General features: G+C 36.3%; 1 protein-coding gene across 3 annotated transcripts in view; it reads left to right on the top strand.

Moving 5' to 3' along the window:
• The window catches only part of asap1a (ArfGAP with SH3 domain, ankyrin repeat and PH domain 1a), a 50,193-nt gene that overhangs the window by 24,871 nt on the left and 8,360 nt on the right, over window positions 1-16,962 (top strand). For all 3 annotated transcript variants that reach the window (XM_084411367.1, XM_084411368.1, XM_084411369.1), the window contains 16 exons: window positions 996-1,070; window positions 4,406-4,455; window positions 4,660-4,789; window positions 5,720-5,805; window positions 8,058-8,133; window positions 8,495-8,581; window positions 9,505-9,605; window positions 10,858-10,927; window positions 12,239-12,326; window positions 12,524-12,572; window positions 13,706-13,869; window positions 14,064-14,197; window positions 14,891-14,982; window positions 15,113-15,299; window positions 15,521-15,606; window positions 15,704-15,819. In XM_084411367.1, the coding sequence (XP_084267493.1) occupies window positions 996-1,070; window positions 4,406-4,455; window positions 4,660-4,789; window positions 5,720-5,805; window positions 8,058-8,133; window positions 8,495-8,581; window positions 9,505-9,605; window positions 10,858-10,927; window positions 12,239-12,326; window positions 12,524-12,572; window positions 13,706-13,869; window positions 14,064-14,197; window positions 14,891-14,982; window positions 15,113-15,299; window positions 15,521-15,606; window positions 15,704-15,819 (1,591 nt within the window). The remainder of the gene's footprint in view (window positions 1-995; window positions 1,071-4,405; window positions 4,456-4,659; window positions 4,790-5,719; window positions 5,806-8,057; window positions 8,134-8,494; window positions 8,582-9,504; window positions 9,606-10,857; window positions 10,928-12,238; window positions 12,327-12,523; window positions 12,573-13,705; window positions 13,870-14,063; window positions 14,198-14,890; window positions 14,983-15,112; window positions 15,300-15,520; window positions 15,607-15,703; window positions 15,820-16,962) is intronic.

A 16,962-nucleotide genomic window follows, 5' to 3' on the forward strand; every position in this document is an offset into this window, starting at 1 on the left:
TTATAATATAATAACTATAAATTATGCATAATTATGTGCAACTAAGCCTAACCCTGTAGTAAGTACATGTACTTTATTATTATTACTCAATACTTAAATGTATAATTACACTGTAACATGAACACCTTAAAATAAAGTGTTACCTAATTTTTTTTTTTGTATTTTTTTAATTATTTGTATTTTTAAATATATATATATATTTTTAATGAGGATTATTTGAACAACTTAGAAACTAACTAGTTTAGTTTAAGCTGCAGTCCATAACTTCTTTGGGTTAAAAATGATCCTAAATATATTTTTGAGCAAGTACATAACCAGCGAGTGTTCAAAACTATCTGCTTGCCTTAGCTCGATTCAAAACGGTAAGCTTGTAATAATGTTTCTAATTCCAGTGGTACTGGTGAATTTCCACGGGAAATTCGAGCATGTCTTTGCGTCATTACGTCACATCTGTACACATAAAGAAGGTGTCTCGGCTAGTAGGCTATGTTGCGTAATTCTTATGTTGGTCATACTAACAAAAAGTAGAATCTGTGATTCCGAACGACAGTTTCCACACCGGCGCGGTGACTGACAGCCGCACATTCTCCTTAAAACATTGGATTCATCCGCGCTGTGCCGTGCTGAGGCACAACCCACGTAAAGTTGATAATTCCGCGAATAACTGCAATTTCAGATTTCGAACAGAGATGGCGACAAAGAGGAAAAACTACGGACTGCAGCTTTAGTAATGAAAAGTTGAGAAGAATTGGACTAAGAGCATTTTAATTGTTTATCACGATTATTTAGATGGTTTAATGTTTAAACTAATACATGTACTAAAGTAACAGTAATTTTGATATTCCCACACATTTCATGCTTTTATAAATATCCCAAAATAGTCCTTTAAAGCTGATAATTTGATTATTACCATTCTTGTACAGTACATGTAGTGTGTTCTCTGATCATAAACTGTATGATAATTGTTCTGATTCTCCTCTGACTCTTCTCCTCAGCTCCAGAGTCTCAGCCACAATGTCATCTTCACCCTGGACTCTCTGCTCAAAGGAGATCTGAAGGGAGTGAAGGGGGTAAGATTTAATTCCCTGTCTCTGGACTGAAACTAATTGGAAAGGCCCCCTCTGAGGAACACCCTGATTTACTGCCCCATATTGGTCTTAAATGAGTCCCTTTGGACCAAAAAATGCACACTGTAAATCACATTGGAGTTAAATTGCAGGGTTCGTCACGCCACTGTCGTCTATGAAACACAGTGCTGAAGGAATGGCCACTGTTAGTGCTAGTAAACAGTGTGGGAGTGTTTAACGCCCTTTGACTCAGTCGGTTTGAAGTGTTTACTGGTTGACTGGAGGAAAGAGCTCAGGCGTCAAACTGACCACTCTTGTCAGCAGGCTTGATGTCTCAGGCTTGAAGGCAAACATGTAGTGATTGTGAAAATTACTTAGACTAAGAGTAGGGCCGTCTGACACTGAGCTGTTTTGGAAGGGCTGTCTGATTGTTTTTACATTAGCATGACCCAGGCTAAGAGCTTCAGCAGCATCAGCTGAATTTCTGAGTGGAAGTGATGAGGCTTCACTTTTTTGCTCAGTAGACAGAGGTTACATACCTACCAGCCCCCACTCTTTCTCTCTCACTCTCTTATCTCACTCATACTTTGTCTCTCTCTTTCTTTCACCCTCTTACTCAGCGGAAACAAAACCATTCTCTAAAGCCCTTATTGACAGAGGCAGAGGCAGTTGAAGGGTATAAGTGCAGTCCCTGGAGGACATTATCAGCTCTCTCTAAAATCTTTTCTGCACTGGAACAGATGCCTCATAACCCATTAACAAGCACCTACACCAATGCTCCTGTATGTTTAAAGGGATAGTTCACCCAAAAATTAAAACTAGCCCATGATTTACTCACCCTCAAGTCATCCTAGGCATATATGGCATTCTTCTTTCAGACGAAAACAATCTGTGTTATATAAAAAAATGTCCTGGTTCTTCCAAGCTTTATAATGGCAGCGAATGGTTGTTTTTGTTTTGAAGTCCATAAAAGTGCATCTATCCATCATAAAAGTGCTCCACATGGCTCCGGGGGGTTAATAAAGGCCTTCTGAAGCGAAGCGATGCGTTTGTGTAAGAAAAATATTCATATTTAACACGTTACAAAGTAAAATTCTAGCTTCATTCACCAACTAACCATTCAGAAATGTCTTCTACATGTTGTCACTTCTTCTTGAGTCTCTCCATCTTTCTGACTTCAGTTTGAACATAAAAGGCTAAACGTTTTTGAAATTTTCAGTGCATGTGTGTGTGAGTGCAAGCTGTTGAAGCTCCGCCCCCTGTGCTGGGAGCAGCAGCTCATTTGCATTTAAAGAGACAGACACAAAAACAGTTCGTTTTTGCTCACCCTCAAAAAGTGACAACTTTAACATGCTATATAAAAATATAGCTAAAACTTCACATTCACACTCTGGGGACATCAAAGACTTAGGGTGCTTTCACACCTGCCTCATTTAGTTCGGTTGAATCGCACTAGAGTTCGTTTTCCCCGTTGGTGCGGTTCGTTTGGGCTGGTGTGAATGCGGCAATCGCACTCGGGTGCGCACCAAAAGCGGACCAAACAAGCGTACCGAGACCTGCTCGAAGAGGTGGTCTCGGTACGCTTTGAAACGAACTCTGGAGCGGTTCGTTTGTGGTGAGAACGTGATCCGACCTCGAACAGAACCAACTGCCAAAGAAATGCGCATTTTTGGACTAAACCAGTTGCCGTAGTCAACTGCGCTGTGATTATGGGATGAGGAGAAATGTTTGTTGACAGTTTGCACTCGCGGACAAACTTGGAGTTGTGAGGAGGTGCGGAGCCTGATAGAAATTATTAACAGCCGCATCCTCGCTTCATTCTCAAATATTATTGTTTGTCTAAAGTGGTGTAAACTATAATAACCTATGACCAAGGATACAATCAGCCCACGCAGTCGTCTCTCCATAGTAAACGGTGGCGTGTTATGCACGCGTCGCCTCCTCCTGAAGTGACTCGCCGCGTGCATTGAATAAATTTTTTTTTTAAGCCGCATCCTCGCTTTGGACAAACTATAATAAACTATGACTAGGGATACAATCAGCCCACGCAGTTGTCTCTCCATAGTAAAAAGTGGTGTGTTGTCTGCCGGATGTTCCTCCTCTTTGCTTAATTCCGGGAGTTCTGTTGGAATTTTCCCGCACGTTAATTCTGACAATCGAAGTGCAGTTATGAAAATACGTTCAAGACCCATCTGGCCAACGAGTGATGTGGATGTTGTCACATGACTGCATTTTGGTTCGTTTCATAAACTGATCCGGACCAGAGCGATAAGTGTGGTGTGAAAAGAAACCAAAACGCCTGAAAAATGCTACAAAGTATCATTTTTCTCCCTTGGTCCGGACCAAATGTACCGAACTACAGATGTGAAAGCACCCTTATTTTACATCTTGTGAAAAGAGCATTATACCACCCCTTTAACATGTATTAGGCTTTACAAAATAGAAAAACTTTAAATTTAAGTGAACTTAAAACAATCTTCACATAAAGTCATTTTAATAAATGTCGCATTTACCTGTGCCCTTCAGTATATCAGGGCGACATTTTTTCTGGGCTCAACCAGTTCAGCTTTTTACTTGCCCTGTCAAAATGAACAAAAAGTTATGGTTTTTGTTGTTTATGAATCATGTAACCTTGTAAACAGTGCTTTGAGATTTTCAGGTAGGTCTAACAGGTAGTAGGATACTGAAATTGAATAAAGTTATCAGGCACTTTACAGTCTTCACTGCATGTACACCACTTCACTGTACACTAGTGTAATATTGCAGTGTAATATTTAATATTGCATTTAAGATTGTGCATTGGCATGCCTTTTTGTGCTCTGACTTAAATGTATTCAGAAGCATAAAATGCTGTAGGTTTCTGGATTTTGCTTCAGTAATAGGAATACTGTATATTCATGCTGTGAACAAATTTGTGCTTATACCCTTTCTAAGAATCCAGCAAACTGATACGCTTCAGATAAAGTAACACACTCCAAAAGGACTCAGCCAAAACATCTGTGTGTTTCATGATCAATTATTATTTGAGCAGATGAACATTTAGGTAGTTGGAAAGTGAATAACGTCATTAAGTCCAGAGAATAGGTTCCTGAGAGTGGGAAAATCTGATAATAAAGAAATTGCATTACCACTGTCCATATCAGTCACTACTGTACATCAGCAGTCTGAGTTTTATAGTAGTGTTCTGATCAAACCTCTTTAAATTTAGATGATTTCTTTGTGGTGTTTTATATTGTATAATAATGTGTTCAGTTTAACAACTGGAGAAAATGGTCTATAACCCTGCACAGTAAACCTAATTGCTCCTTGCACTATTTATTTTATTTCCCTCAACACAGGATCTTAAAAAGCCTTTCGACAAGGCCTGGAAAGACTATGAGACCAAGTTGTAAGTATCATTACCTTGTGTTTATTTTTTGGTCGTTGTATACAAAATGTTGTTTAATGTAATGTGGTGATGTACAGCAGTTTTATTGTCAAACACAACAATATCATCATCATCATAGTGAAAGAGCCACTTGCAGTAACCTCTGTCTGAACTTCTGCTTATTGTTTCTCTGTCATCTTCTGTTTCTTGTCTTTTTCGCCATAGCACGAAGATTGAGAAGGAGAAGAGGGAACATGCCAAGCAGCACGGCATGATCCGTACGGAGATCACCGGCGCAGAGATCGCAGAAGAGATGGAGAAGGAGCGGAGGATCTTTCAGCTGCAGATGTGTGAGGTGTGTGGGCTCGTGAGGATTTAAACTTTCGGTCTCGTTCTTCTGGGAAACGTTAGCTTGACGGTAGTTTTGATTGTTCAGCAACTTTAGTTTGTTTCCTTGTTCTCTTCTGCCATGATGTCTGCTCTAACTTGAGGTGTTGTGAAAGGCCAGGAGATTTTCTGATGTGTTCATATTTTTCACCCAGCAGCAAGTTTTGAAGTGGCTGTTTGAGACATTATTGCACAGCAGTGTCTTAGCTCATGAATATTAATTAGGCTGTTGTGACGTTGCTAGGTAACATTACTGAACCATCCATTCACACAACCTGATTAATATTCATGAGTCAAGCCTTTGCAACAGTGGGCTTTGTATAATCAGGTGCAGAATATGCTTGAGTACAGACATACCAAGATATCAGACCAGCTTTATGTTTGATCACGTTTTACATGATATTTTACTGTTTTTATAAATATTGTACAAGTATATTTCCAAGATGTATTGATATGAATATCAGGTCTGTGTTAAGAGTATTTGGTCATCTTTGAGATGCAAACAAAAATTATTATATCAACAATTTAATATTGAATTACATAGTACAAACCATTTAATCATAACCAATAGGTTTCAAGGCTCACTTCAATCAAATCAAAACTACTTTTATTGGAATTGGATTTCATAATCTAAACAATATACAAAGAAACTTAAAATACAAGTCATTAAATATATATTATTAAGTGTATAATAACAATTGATGCAGGCTGGAGTGGTCCCGTCCATATTTCTGTTTAAACCAGATGTGTTAGGGTGGAGCATTTAAACACAATTATTATAGTTGAGCCATTTTAACCACTTCAAAGCAAGTGTGTGTGTTTGTGTGTGTTTAGAAGGGAGCAGCATCTCAGATGTTCTTTCCTATTAACACACCAGTGTCTCTGTGGTTCCCAACAGTACCTGATCAAAGTGAATGAGATTAAGACCAAGAAAGGAGTGGATCTCCTCCAGAATCTCATCAAGTATTATCACGCACAGTGCAAGTGAGTGTCCCAGAATCCTGTTTTCTTACTGATGTAAGGTGTGTTATTGTAATTCCTAAGAAATGTCTCCTAGATTAGTTAAGATTTTAGTATTTTGCTATTAAATTGAGATATATTATCTTCAAAGAGGTTGTAATTGCACACAGTTATTAAATGTACACTACCGTTGGTAAGATTTAAAAAAAAGAAGAAGAAATTAGTACTTAATTATTCTAGAGCTGCTGTAAAGCCAAAACAATATCTGTTACTTTAATGTCCTATTATCACTGTAAAGCTGCTTTAAACAATCTATATTGTTAATAGTGCTATATAAATGAAGGTGAATTGACTTGACTTGACATTTATTCAGCTGGGAATGCATTCAATTCATCAAAAGTGACAGTTAAAGGCTGGAATACACAACACGACTTTTAAAATCTGGACAGATTTTAGACATTTTTATCGGTCATAACGTCTGGAGAAAAACAGCGCAGACAGTGGACAAAGATGAAACTTTCTAGAGTGCATGTTTCAACAGCCTCTGTTCGTGCACGCTATTGTTACGTCTAGGGTCCAGGAGAATAACATAAATAACTTTGTTATACCTTACTTCTTGTTTTTTTCTATTTATTATTTTGAAACAAGTTGTTCAAATTGGTAAATACGGTCAGCACAAGACCTCAAAAAGAAGCAAATTAATTTCAGGGTTGGGTCAAAGCCAAAATAACAAACAAAATTTATGGAGAAAACTTATTATCCTATCAAAGAAAACAAACGTTTAAACAAAATACAGATACTAAACTGACTCCCTTACTAACCAAAAACAAGAGAAAACGTAATGTTCACAACAAAGAAAAAATGGCACCCCAACCCTAAGGCTTCCGTGCTGAAGTGCAGTGACATTTACAATAATTACAATAACGAGCGAGTTACAACAACAGCCACGTTGAGTGTTAAAAGAAAACCGTTTACAGAAAACCTTACAAAAGAAATGAGAAAAGAACAACAAACCAGGGGGGGTAAGGTGAGAGGAAAATAAATAACACAGTATTCATAAGTCACTAAACAGAGTTAATTCTCTTTCCAACAACAACAACAGTTTCCACGACAGCGCTATGAACAACATTCCCCTCCCCTCCAGATCCACGTCTCTTCCTTTTTTTTAAAAGATGCGCAGTCCCATCTTGACCAACCACGGGGCACGTTACCGACATGTTCAATTAGGGCGGTGCAACCTGAGAGAGAGAGAGAGAGAGAGAGAGAGAGAGAGAGAGAGAGACACACACATACACAACATGTCTCATCATAACACTATCAAATGGAGTAAACTTTGAATGGCGCCGGGTTCGACTTTATGCATATACTAGCGAATGTGTAAAAAAAGAAGTATACTTTGGGCTTTAGAGGTGGTTGTTTTATCTGTCAAATTTTTAGGCTAATTTGTTACACATTTTCTGTAAATGTACTTTTATATTGTTATTATTTTTGTTGTATTTAATTGCAACACTGGTAGATAAAGGACAGCTTTGGTTTCAGTATTGACGCATCATACACTACGATATGTGTTCTAAAATCAGCTCAAAATATCAAACATGTTTTGATATCCTCTGGTTCTATGGAATCATTGTCTGAAGCTAAAAAACATACACTATGCGATATTCTGTGAAATCTGCCAACTCCGACTGCCCAAATTCTGCAGACTTTTGGCAACTATTGTCGACTCATCCAGACAGCAAATCGTGGCAAAAATCTGAGCAAAATTTGTGTAGTATTCCAGCCTTAAAGATAATGTTACAAAAAAAAAATCTATTTCAAATAAATGCTATTTGTAACTTTTTTTTATTCATCAGAATCCTGAAACAAATGTATCACAGTTTACACAAAAATATTAAGCAGCTTAACTGTTTTCAGTTGAAAATATTGTTTTTGTACATGTTTTGTATATAGTATATGTTTCTTGAGCACCAAATCAACATATAAATTGATTTCCTGAAGGATCATGTGACACTGAAGTGAAAATTAAGTTTTGCCATCACATAAGTACATTTTAAAATGTATTACCATATAAAATACTTATTTTACAATGTAATAATATTTCATGATATTACTGTTTTACTGTATTTTTTATCAAATAATGCAGCATTGATGAGCCATGAGTGTAAATGACTTATTTCAAAAACATAAAAAATCTTAACGACCCCAAACTTTTGAACAGTAGTATACATAGTGTTAAACAAATGCAACCTTTCATTTGTGCTTGTATTTTCTCTCAGTTTTTTCCAGGACGGCTTGAAAACCGCTGACAAGTTGAAGCAGTATATCGAGAAATTAGCAGCTGATCTCTATAATGTTAGTAAACCTTTACATTTGTGCTTCTTTAGGTCTGTTTTATAGTTTTCTGTTATGTTGCTAGTTCTTTTACTATGCATGCAGCTCTGCTTATGAGAACATTATGATTATATTAAATATGATATCATAAAACATAAGCATTATTAATATGTGAGTCTATGAGTGAAATATTATCTCATATTCAGACAGGAAAAAGTAAAGCTCAAACCAACTGTTTATTTGAAAAAGTAATAAAGTTTAACTAGCAGTGCCTCCTCAAGAAAGTGTTTTCTCTTATGCAGACATCTTGAAATGAGGAAACTGTTTGTTTTATATTGTTTATTTCTCCCCATATTGTAACACTGTAACTCTTTACTGTCAGATCAAACAGACCCAGGATGAAGAGAAAAAACAACTTACAGCTCTCAGAGACCTCATCAAGTCGTCCTTACAACTGGACCAGAAAGAGGTAGGTAGATCAGCGGAGGATGTGTCCTCTGCCTTTAATCTGCAATGACCCTTTTGTCTTTGAATGATCACTGAGGGTAATCTATACTAGTGCGATCACTTCCATATATATCATGCAACAATGGGTTTACATGCTGTATTCAGCATTAAAGATATGAATGAGTCCAGATGTGAATATGCTTTTCATGTCCAGTTTGTCCTGACATTTACTGCCTCTGAGAGACTGTGAAGTAGGTTTTCAGTGTTTGTGTGCGAGCGTACATGTTCTCATGAGAGAGAGGAAACATGGACATGAGGGTCAGACAGTGACAACACAAGCTCTTTTGTAGAGCCCAGCGTTTGATCTTTTATGTGTTTTGTTTGGAGTTGATGTCCATTTGAACCGGACGTTTCTGGTCTCGATTGAATAACAATGCCCTGCGTTGTATTATCCTCGGATACTGCTGTGAACATTGCAACGCTACGTTTGCTCTCATTTTTATTCAACGCACACTGCAATAATAATAATCTGACATCTGCATTTCTGACTCCTTTCCTCCTTTCTCTTTCACTGCCTTCCAACTGAAGTCTAGGAGAGTAAGTTCATAAAAGTAACGTTTAGTGTTTGCCAGACTTTTTTCCTTTGTCTGATTTTATTATATATACTGTGTGCGCAAATGTCTACTGAAAATTTTTCATTTAATACAATCGAATTTTACTATCATATTGTGGTTACATTTGGTGCTAGAATAAAATACTGAATATTTCTTCTTCATTTTACATCATATTGTTTCTTTGTTTGTTTAGTTTCTTTTCAGTTTTGTTTAGTGAAAAATAAAAATCCCAGATTTTCAATGTAGTCTCAGACTTTTGATCACACTCCCCCCTAATTTGCCCGGTACGTTTTTTTCGTTCGATTTTGAATGTTTTTGTTGTGATGTGCAGGATTCTCAGAGCAAGCAGAGCGGTTACAGTATGCACCAGCTGCAGGGCAATAAGGAGTTTGGCTGTGAGAAGAAGGGCTATCTCTTCAAGAAGAGTGATGGGTGAGCTCACACACTGATGTGAAATGTAGTCAGACGAGTTATGTGACGTAATTGTCTCTTGATTGTGTCTAATGGAATTGGCTACACTGTAATTGATTGGTTCAACACCACATTGCTTCTGATCACCGCTTCTTCCAGCTCTAAAGTGTCAAGTCACTTAAATATATACAGTATAAACATCAGGCATCACGATGCTTTACCATAGAAGATGTATCATTAGGCATTCCCCTTGAACAAGCTCTTTTAAAAGCATTGTTTTATTCCCATGTTTTAGTGTTTTTTATTTTTTTATTTTTAGAAAAGAGTTTATCTAACATATACAGTACCAAAAGTTGGGCATAGTAAGGTTTTTCAAAGAGAAAGAAGTACTTTTATTTAGCAAAGATGCAGTAAATTGAGCAAAAGTGACCGATTTTTATAATGTAAAAAAAAAAAAAAAATCAATTTCAAATAAACACTGTAAAACAATAAACGGCTTTCAACACTGATAATAATAATGCTTATTGAGCACCAAATCAGTGTATTAGAATGATTTCTGAAGGATCATGTGACACTGAAACCTGGAGTAATGATGCTGAAAATTTACCTTAGCTATCACAGGAATAAATTACATTTTAAAATATATGAAAACAGAAATTGGTTATTTTAAATTGTAATAATATTTCACAATATTACTGTTTTTATTGTATTTTTTTTATGTAAATGCAGCCTTGGTTTGCGAGACTTGGAAGACTTTTTTCAAAAACATGAAAAAAGTCCTACTAGCCTCCAAATTTTTAATGGTAGTGTATAAATGTTTTTTTTTTTTTTTTTTTTTACATAAATTGTAGTGCTGGCTGTGTTGAACCAATTAAACCTGTAATAAAAATGTATTGTATGAAAAATATATCAAATAAATATATTTTGTGTAGTTTATGGGAAATATAAGTTCATCAATAACTATAAACCAACACCTGTTAAGGAACAAGCATCACTTCCACTTAGGAACAGCTTATTTTTAAGCTATATTTGCAACCCTTTTTTAAATTTTATGAATTTTGTTCAGTTCACACATTGTGAACAGAGTCACACTGATTTCAAACCTTATTTAGTACCTTACTCATGGAAAACTACCTTCTGACTGTGAAAGAATGTGACAGAACAGAATTGGTATTCTTCTTAAATTAAATAAATCAAACATTTTCCTCCTTTGTTCCAATTATCGAGCCATCTTAGAGATTCTAAGGACGGGTGTAATGATTTTCATTCACAGGATCCGTAAGGTGTGGCAGAGGAGGAAGTGCTCAGTGAAAAATGGCATCCTCACCATCTCCCATGCCACAGTGAGTACTTCACTAACCCTTAAGTAATACTACGAGATATACTCACAGAATATGCTGATATTTGCTCTAAAAGGATGTTTGGTCTCATTTAATTACTACTTACCTAACGAATGTAATATTTTTTAGTTCGATTTTTTTATTAATTACAGCTGTAGCTTTTAAACTGTTGTATATAAACGGTGAAGCAACACAGCTGCCACAATTTAAAAATCGTTTTGTTTCTTCACTTTAGCACTCATTCAAAACTATCTCTCACCGTGTAAAGGTGAACATGGGGGGTAGTGCTGCCCAGTTACCATAGAAACATGCACCCGGTGCGATCTGACTCATACACTAATGATATTAGCACGAACGAGACCCAGCATGCTCCGGGCCCCAGGTGGTCGATGAGTTTCCTGGTGTAATTTGCTGGAAGGACGCTCCGTGTGGAGCGAATGCATTTTGCTCTCTCGTCTCTGTGGCAATGTGCTCATATTCCTGTCTGATAGCATTTTAATATGCTCCGAACCCTAACCTAACAGTCTGCATACCTCATAGGTTTGTCTTAAGTCTGAAACCATTGATCCTGTGTTGGATACTCCATTGCAACTAATTACATTTTATTGTAAAAATATTTTCACATGTTTCTGAAGTATGATTTCTACAATACTGCCCAGATGTCATGCATGAACTGTGTTGGCAGTTCTGCATTTCATCAAGGCTGTTTTTGTTACCAATATGGAGCTATAGCAATCTGTTTTACCACATTACTTCCAGCAAAGGCTTTTGTCCCTAGAGCTTTTTTTGTAGATTTTCTCATTTTTATTTTCTCAGCAAAACATTTTCTCTGGGATTTGAGTTAGACAGTAATGTATGCAAAAACAGTGTTTCTAAAATATTTGTATAATTAAATATTGTTATGACTTCTCATACTGACATGTGTTTAGTTACATGCATCAATTAATATATAAATCAAGTTGAGTTCAGCCTCCCCTATTATTATTTTGTTTTCTTATTTCTCTTATCTCTTATTTTTTTAACCTGCCCTAGCAATTTTCACTGACCCCACTACACAAATATATATAAATGTTATTTTAGCAACATATTTGTATGTGTGAGCAAGAAATCTGTTTATATTTTCCATAAATGTTTTAAATAAATATAATATAAATAAATAATTGTACATTTTCCTAGTCACTCTTCCAATTTCCACAAAGTCTCATCTACGTTAGCCAGGTTAATGCCTTTACCTTGGCGACATATTTGGCCCTGACAGGGCAAGTGACAAGTCCATAAACTGGCCCCAAAACTGACTGTAATTACTCTGTCCAGTCCAACAGGCAACCGGTGAGACTGAATCTGCTGACCTGTCAGGTTAAACCCAGCGGAGAGGATAAGAAGTGCTTTGACCTCATCTCCCGTGAGTAACTACACAAAACCTATGTCCCCTGCCAAACTTCAGAGTACTTCCATCCGTGCCAAGTGCTAGCAAGGCCTCCAGAAGTCTAACTCCATTACACAGGCAGAGACTACTAAGTGCAGTGTTCAGAGGCTGAAGAGCAGTTAACATAATGCCCTTCTTCCCCTAATAATCTCTCTCCCTCTTTCCCTCTGCAGATAATCGAACATATCATTTCCAGGCAGAGGATGAACAGGAGTTTGTGATGTAAGTGTGAATGTGTTAGTTCGAGAGTTGATACCATCTGTTATTTCTCTGCTCATGAGTGAGAACAAGATGTGAGTGTATCAGTGCCTCTTTGTGTTAACGAGAAGAATATTCTAGGGCTGTGCTACATATAACAAAAAATATAAGACAGAAAACATATACTACCATCAAGGATTCATTAAATTGATCAAAAGTCACAATAAAGGCGTTTATGATGTTACAAATTATTTCTCTTTCAAATAAATCCAGTTCACAAAATATTCAGCAGCACAACTGTTTTCAACTTTAAGAAATGTTTCTTGAGCACCAAATCAGAATATTAGAATGATTTCTGAAGGATCATGTGACACTGAAGACTGGAGTAATGATGCTGGAAATTCAGCTTTGCCCCATGACAGGAATAAATTACATTTTAAAATATATTATATTAGAAATCAGTTATTTTAAATTGTAATAATAAGTAAATGATGTCTTGGTGAGCATAAGAGACTTCCAAAAAAATAAGAAATAATTGTCTAAAAAATTTAATTTCCAGTTTTTGCACTACATGTAAGTGTTAAAAAAGTAACACTTTTCATACCCTGTGTATTCATATATTTTTACTAAAACATTTTAATATAGAAAAAAACATGCTGAAACTTCTGTGAACATTTTTGAGTGATGCTGCGAACTAATCGTTGATATTTTTTTTTTAAAGTTGAGCTGATTCCCAGAAATGAATTACTCTAATGCTGTTTTTGCTATTGAAGTTTAAATTATGGTCTTTAGTATGCTTAATAGCTAAAAAAAAGCTCATGTAAATCATTGTGAGATTCATGTTGCTTATATATTATATTATATTATATTATATTATATTATATTATATTATATTATATTATATTATATTATATTATATTATATTATATTATATATTTTGCTGTGGATTAGTAAGCTTGTGTATGTCTGTTGATATTTAAATATCTGTATTGCACATATATTGATGCATAAATATGTTTGTGTGCAAATCTGTCTTTATGTGTGTGTGTGTGTGTGTGTGTGTGTGGTATTTCACATAACTTATCACATGCGCATGCCCATCTGTGGTGGTGTGAAAACGATTAATGCATATATATATGTTCATGTGTGATGAGCAGATGGATTTCAGTGCTGACTAACAGTAAGGAAGAGGCTCTGAACATGGCGTTTCGTGGGGAGCAGAGTGCTGGAGATGACAGTTTGGAAGATTTGACCAAAGCCATCATCGAGGATGTGCTGCGCATGCCTGGAAATGAAGTCTGCTGCGACTGTGGCGCACCAGGTTAGCCAAGTTTGTGTGTGAAAGTTTTGTAGCAGTGGCATCTGACACAGTCCCCATTTTATCAATGCAGTGAGGTTTCAAAACAGAGTTTCATAGATTCAAGCGCCACCTTGTGGCTAAGAGGTGAGTGGCAGGACACAGCGCTCATCGACTACAATATAAAACCCAATTTTCTCCCATTTTATCTGCTCTAGAGCCTAAATGGTTATCCACTAACCTCGGCATCCTGACATGCATCGAGTGTTCAGGGATCCACAGGGAAATGGGTGTCCATATTTCACGCATCCAGTCCATGGAACTAGACAAACTCGGCACCTCTGAACTCTTGGTAATGTGAATGTAAATCTTGTCATTTACACTACCGTTTTAGAAGTTTAAGGGTCAGATTTTTTTTTTTTGAAGAAGAAATTAATACTTTTTTTTAGCTAAGATGCGTTAAATTGATAAAAAATGATGGTAAAAAGAACTGTAAACTGTTACGAAACATTTCTAATTCAAATAAATGTTTTTTTTTCTACTTTCCATTCAACTTTCTAACAAAAAATTATCAGTTTCCACAAAAAAGTAAGCAACACAACTGTTTTCAACATTGATAATAATAAATGTTTCTTGAGCGCCAAATCAGCATATTAGAATGATTTCTGAAGAATCTTGTGACACTGAAGACTGGAGTATTATACTGAAAATTCAGCTTTGCCATCATCACAATAACAAATTGTTTTTAAAATATATTAAAATAATATTTCACAATATTACAGTTTTTACTGTATTTTTAATTAGCATGTTACAGGTTTTACTGTATTTTTGATCAGATAAATTCAGCCTTGGTGAGCATAAGATCTTTTTTTTTTATTATTATTATTATTGCGGACCCCACATTTTTGCACGGTTTGTGTATATATAAATTAAAAAGTGTTGACTTTTTAACATAATCGCTTTGGTGAGTGTATTACTAAATTATAGATATGCTATGATCTGTTAACATGCTAGTTACTCACAGCCGATTGCGATCTTTCCACAGCTGGCTAAGAATGTGGGTAACAGTAGTTTTAATGAAATTTTAGAAGGGAATCTGCCGAGCCCTTCACCAAAGCCAACACCATCAAGTGACATGTGAGTACCGGCTTACCTAGCATACCTTAACAACTGTAGATAGTACTACAGACTTTAACTATTGGAATGACCCTTAATGCACTAATTCATATGTTAAGCAGTATGTGCTTTTTGAAATGAACTATTTTAGGAACGAGAGAAAGGAGTACATAAACACAAAGTACGTGGAGCACAGGTTTGCTCGGCGGACAGCCACTACAGCCACAGCCAGACAGGGCGACTTGTACGAGGCCGTGAGAACTCGAGACCTGATGGCTCTGATTCAGCTCTATGCAGATGGAGTGGAGCTAATGGATCCATTTCCAGAAGCAGGACGGGTATTGATCTTTGACTAATAGTTTGTCATAGATTAACTGATTTATATGCTGCTTTTTTAGAGAAGTATAGTCATTTATTTCTCAGAGTGTATATGAACTGACCTCAGGTCAGATGAGAAGTGTGGTCCCCAAGGGTTTGTCAGTTCTAATTAATATTTAAATGAATGCAAATATTTCTCAGTAATGTTGTCCTGATTCTGGTACTGAATTACTGTCGACAGGACCCGGGAGAGACAGCGCTGCACTTTGCTGTGCGGATGTCAGACCAGACCTCGCTGCACCTGGTGGACTTTCTTGTCCAAAACAGGTAACGGACAGAACATACTGTAGTGTGTATTAGTCCACTGATGCTCATTAGGAGAGAATTAAGCTGCAAGATGTTAAATATGGATCTGTGTGTGCAGTGGAACTCCAGACAGACAGACGGAGAGTGGAAACGCTGCTCTCCATTACTGCTGCACATATGAGAAGTCAGAGTGTCTCAAACTGCTGCTCAGGGGAAAACCATCTATTGACCTGGGTAAGTGGGTTATCTGTAGCAATGGTGTTTCAACAGAGACAACATCTGGAGTTATTTCAAAATAAATAAAGGCAGCTGATTGTTGACATTTATCTAAAGTTAAAATTCTACAATAGCAATTACATTGCTGTAAATAAACATTTTAATAAATGATAGAAGTCTGATAATTTGTAATATAATACTTTGTTGTTTAAACCTTAATGCATGGCTATGTGAATTTATTAACATATACTTCCTTTATTTAGATTCTACATGAATTTGTTGATTAAGTTTTAAGATTAAGTTGATTAAATGCAGTATTCATAATGTATATAAAGACACATGACTGTATTCATTTAATAATAAAGAAAATACAGTAAATTATACAAAATATATGTATAGAAAAAAAAAAAAAAATCCTGTAATGGCAATTAAATAAAAGTATTAGTTTCTTAAAAAAAAAAAATTCTTACTGACCCCAAACTAGGGCTGTCACGATGTTAGATTTTTCACACCACGGTTATTGTGGCCAAAAGAATTCACGATATCGATATATCGCGATATCTATAGAATCTATGGGGGGGGGGGGGGGGGGTACTCAATCTATGGCAAATTTTTGCGAAGGAAGACAAGCATGTGAAGTTTATCTGGTTTCAAACTGAAGCCAAACACTGTCTGAAGGTTTCCTGAAGAACTGAAAAGCTCTTAAACCTGTTGTTGCACTGGCGCCAATAAAGTCATGCAGATAGCAGATTTGAATAAAAAAAATCAAGTGCAAATACAAATACAAAAATAAGATGAGTAAAGAAAACGGGGTTCTTAATTTTAATAATCACCCTTTATTAAATATATGAACACAGAAACCCCCTGTTAACAGTTAATGTCACGTTTCCCATTCCATGATGACTAGTAAAATAATAGCCGCGTCGCGTCTATGACAACTCGAGGTATTGCACACCGGACACGCACTTTCTCAGTTTATGGCCAGCAATATCATTATGTTTAAGGACATTATGGAATTGAGATAATGTCTGTACTATGTTATGATTATACTGTACAATTAAATACAATAGTTGCTGAGTCTGTGATCTGAACACTTTTTTCTGCGCTCTGTGTCGCGGCAGGATTTTGAACAAGGTCCTGAGCCGTTGCTGGGCGCCGCGG

The sequence above is a fragment of the Rutilus rutilus genome, assembly GCF_951802725.1.
Source record: "Rutilus rutilus genome assembly, chromosome: 6".
In the NCBI taxonomy this organism is placed as follows: domain Eukaryota; kingdom Metazoa; phylum Chordata; class Actinopteri; order Cypriniformes; family Leuciscidae; genus Rutilus; species Rutilus rutilus.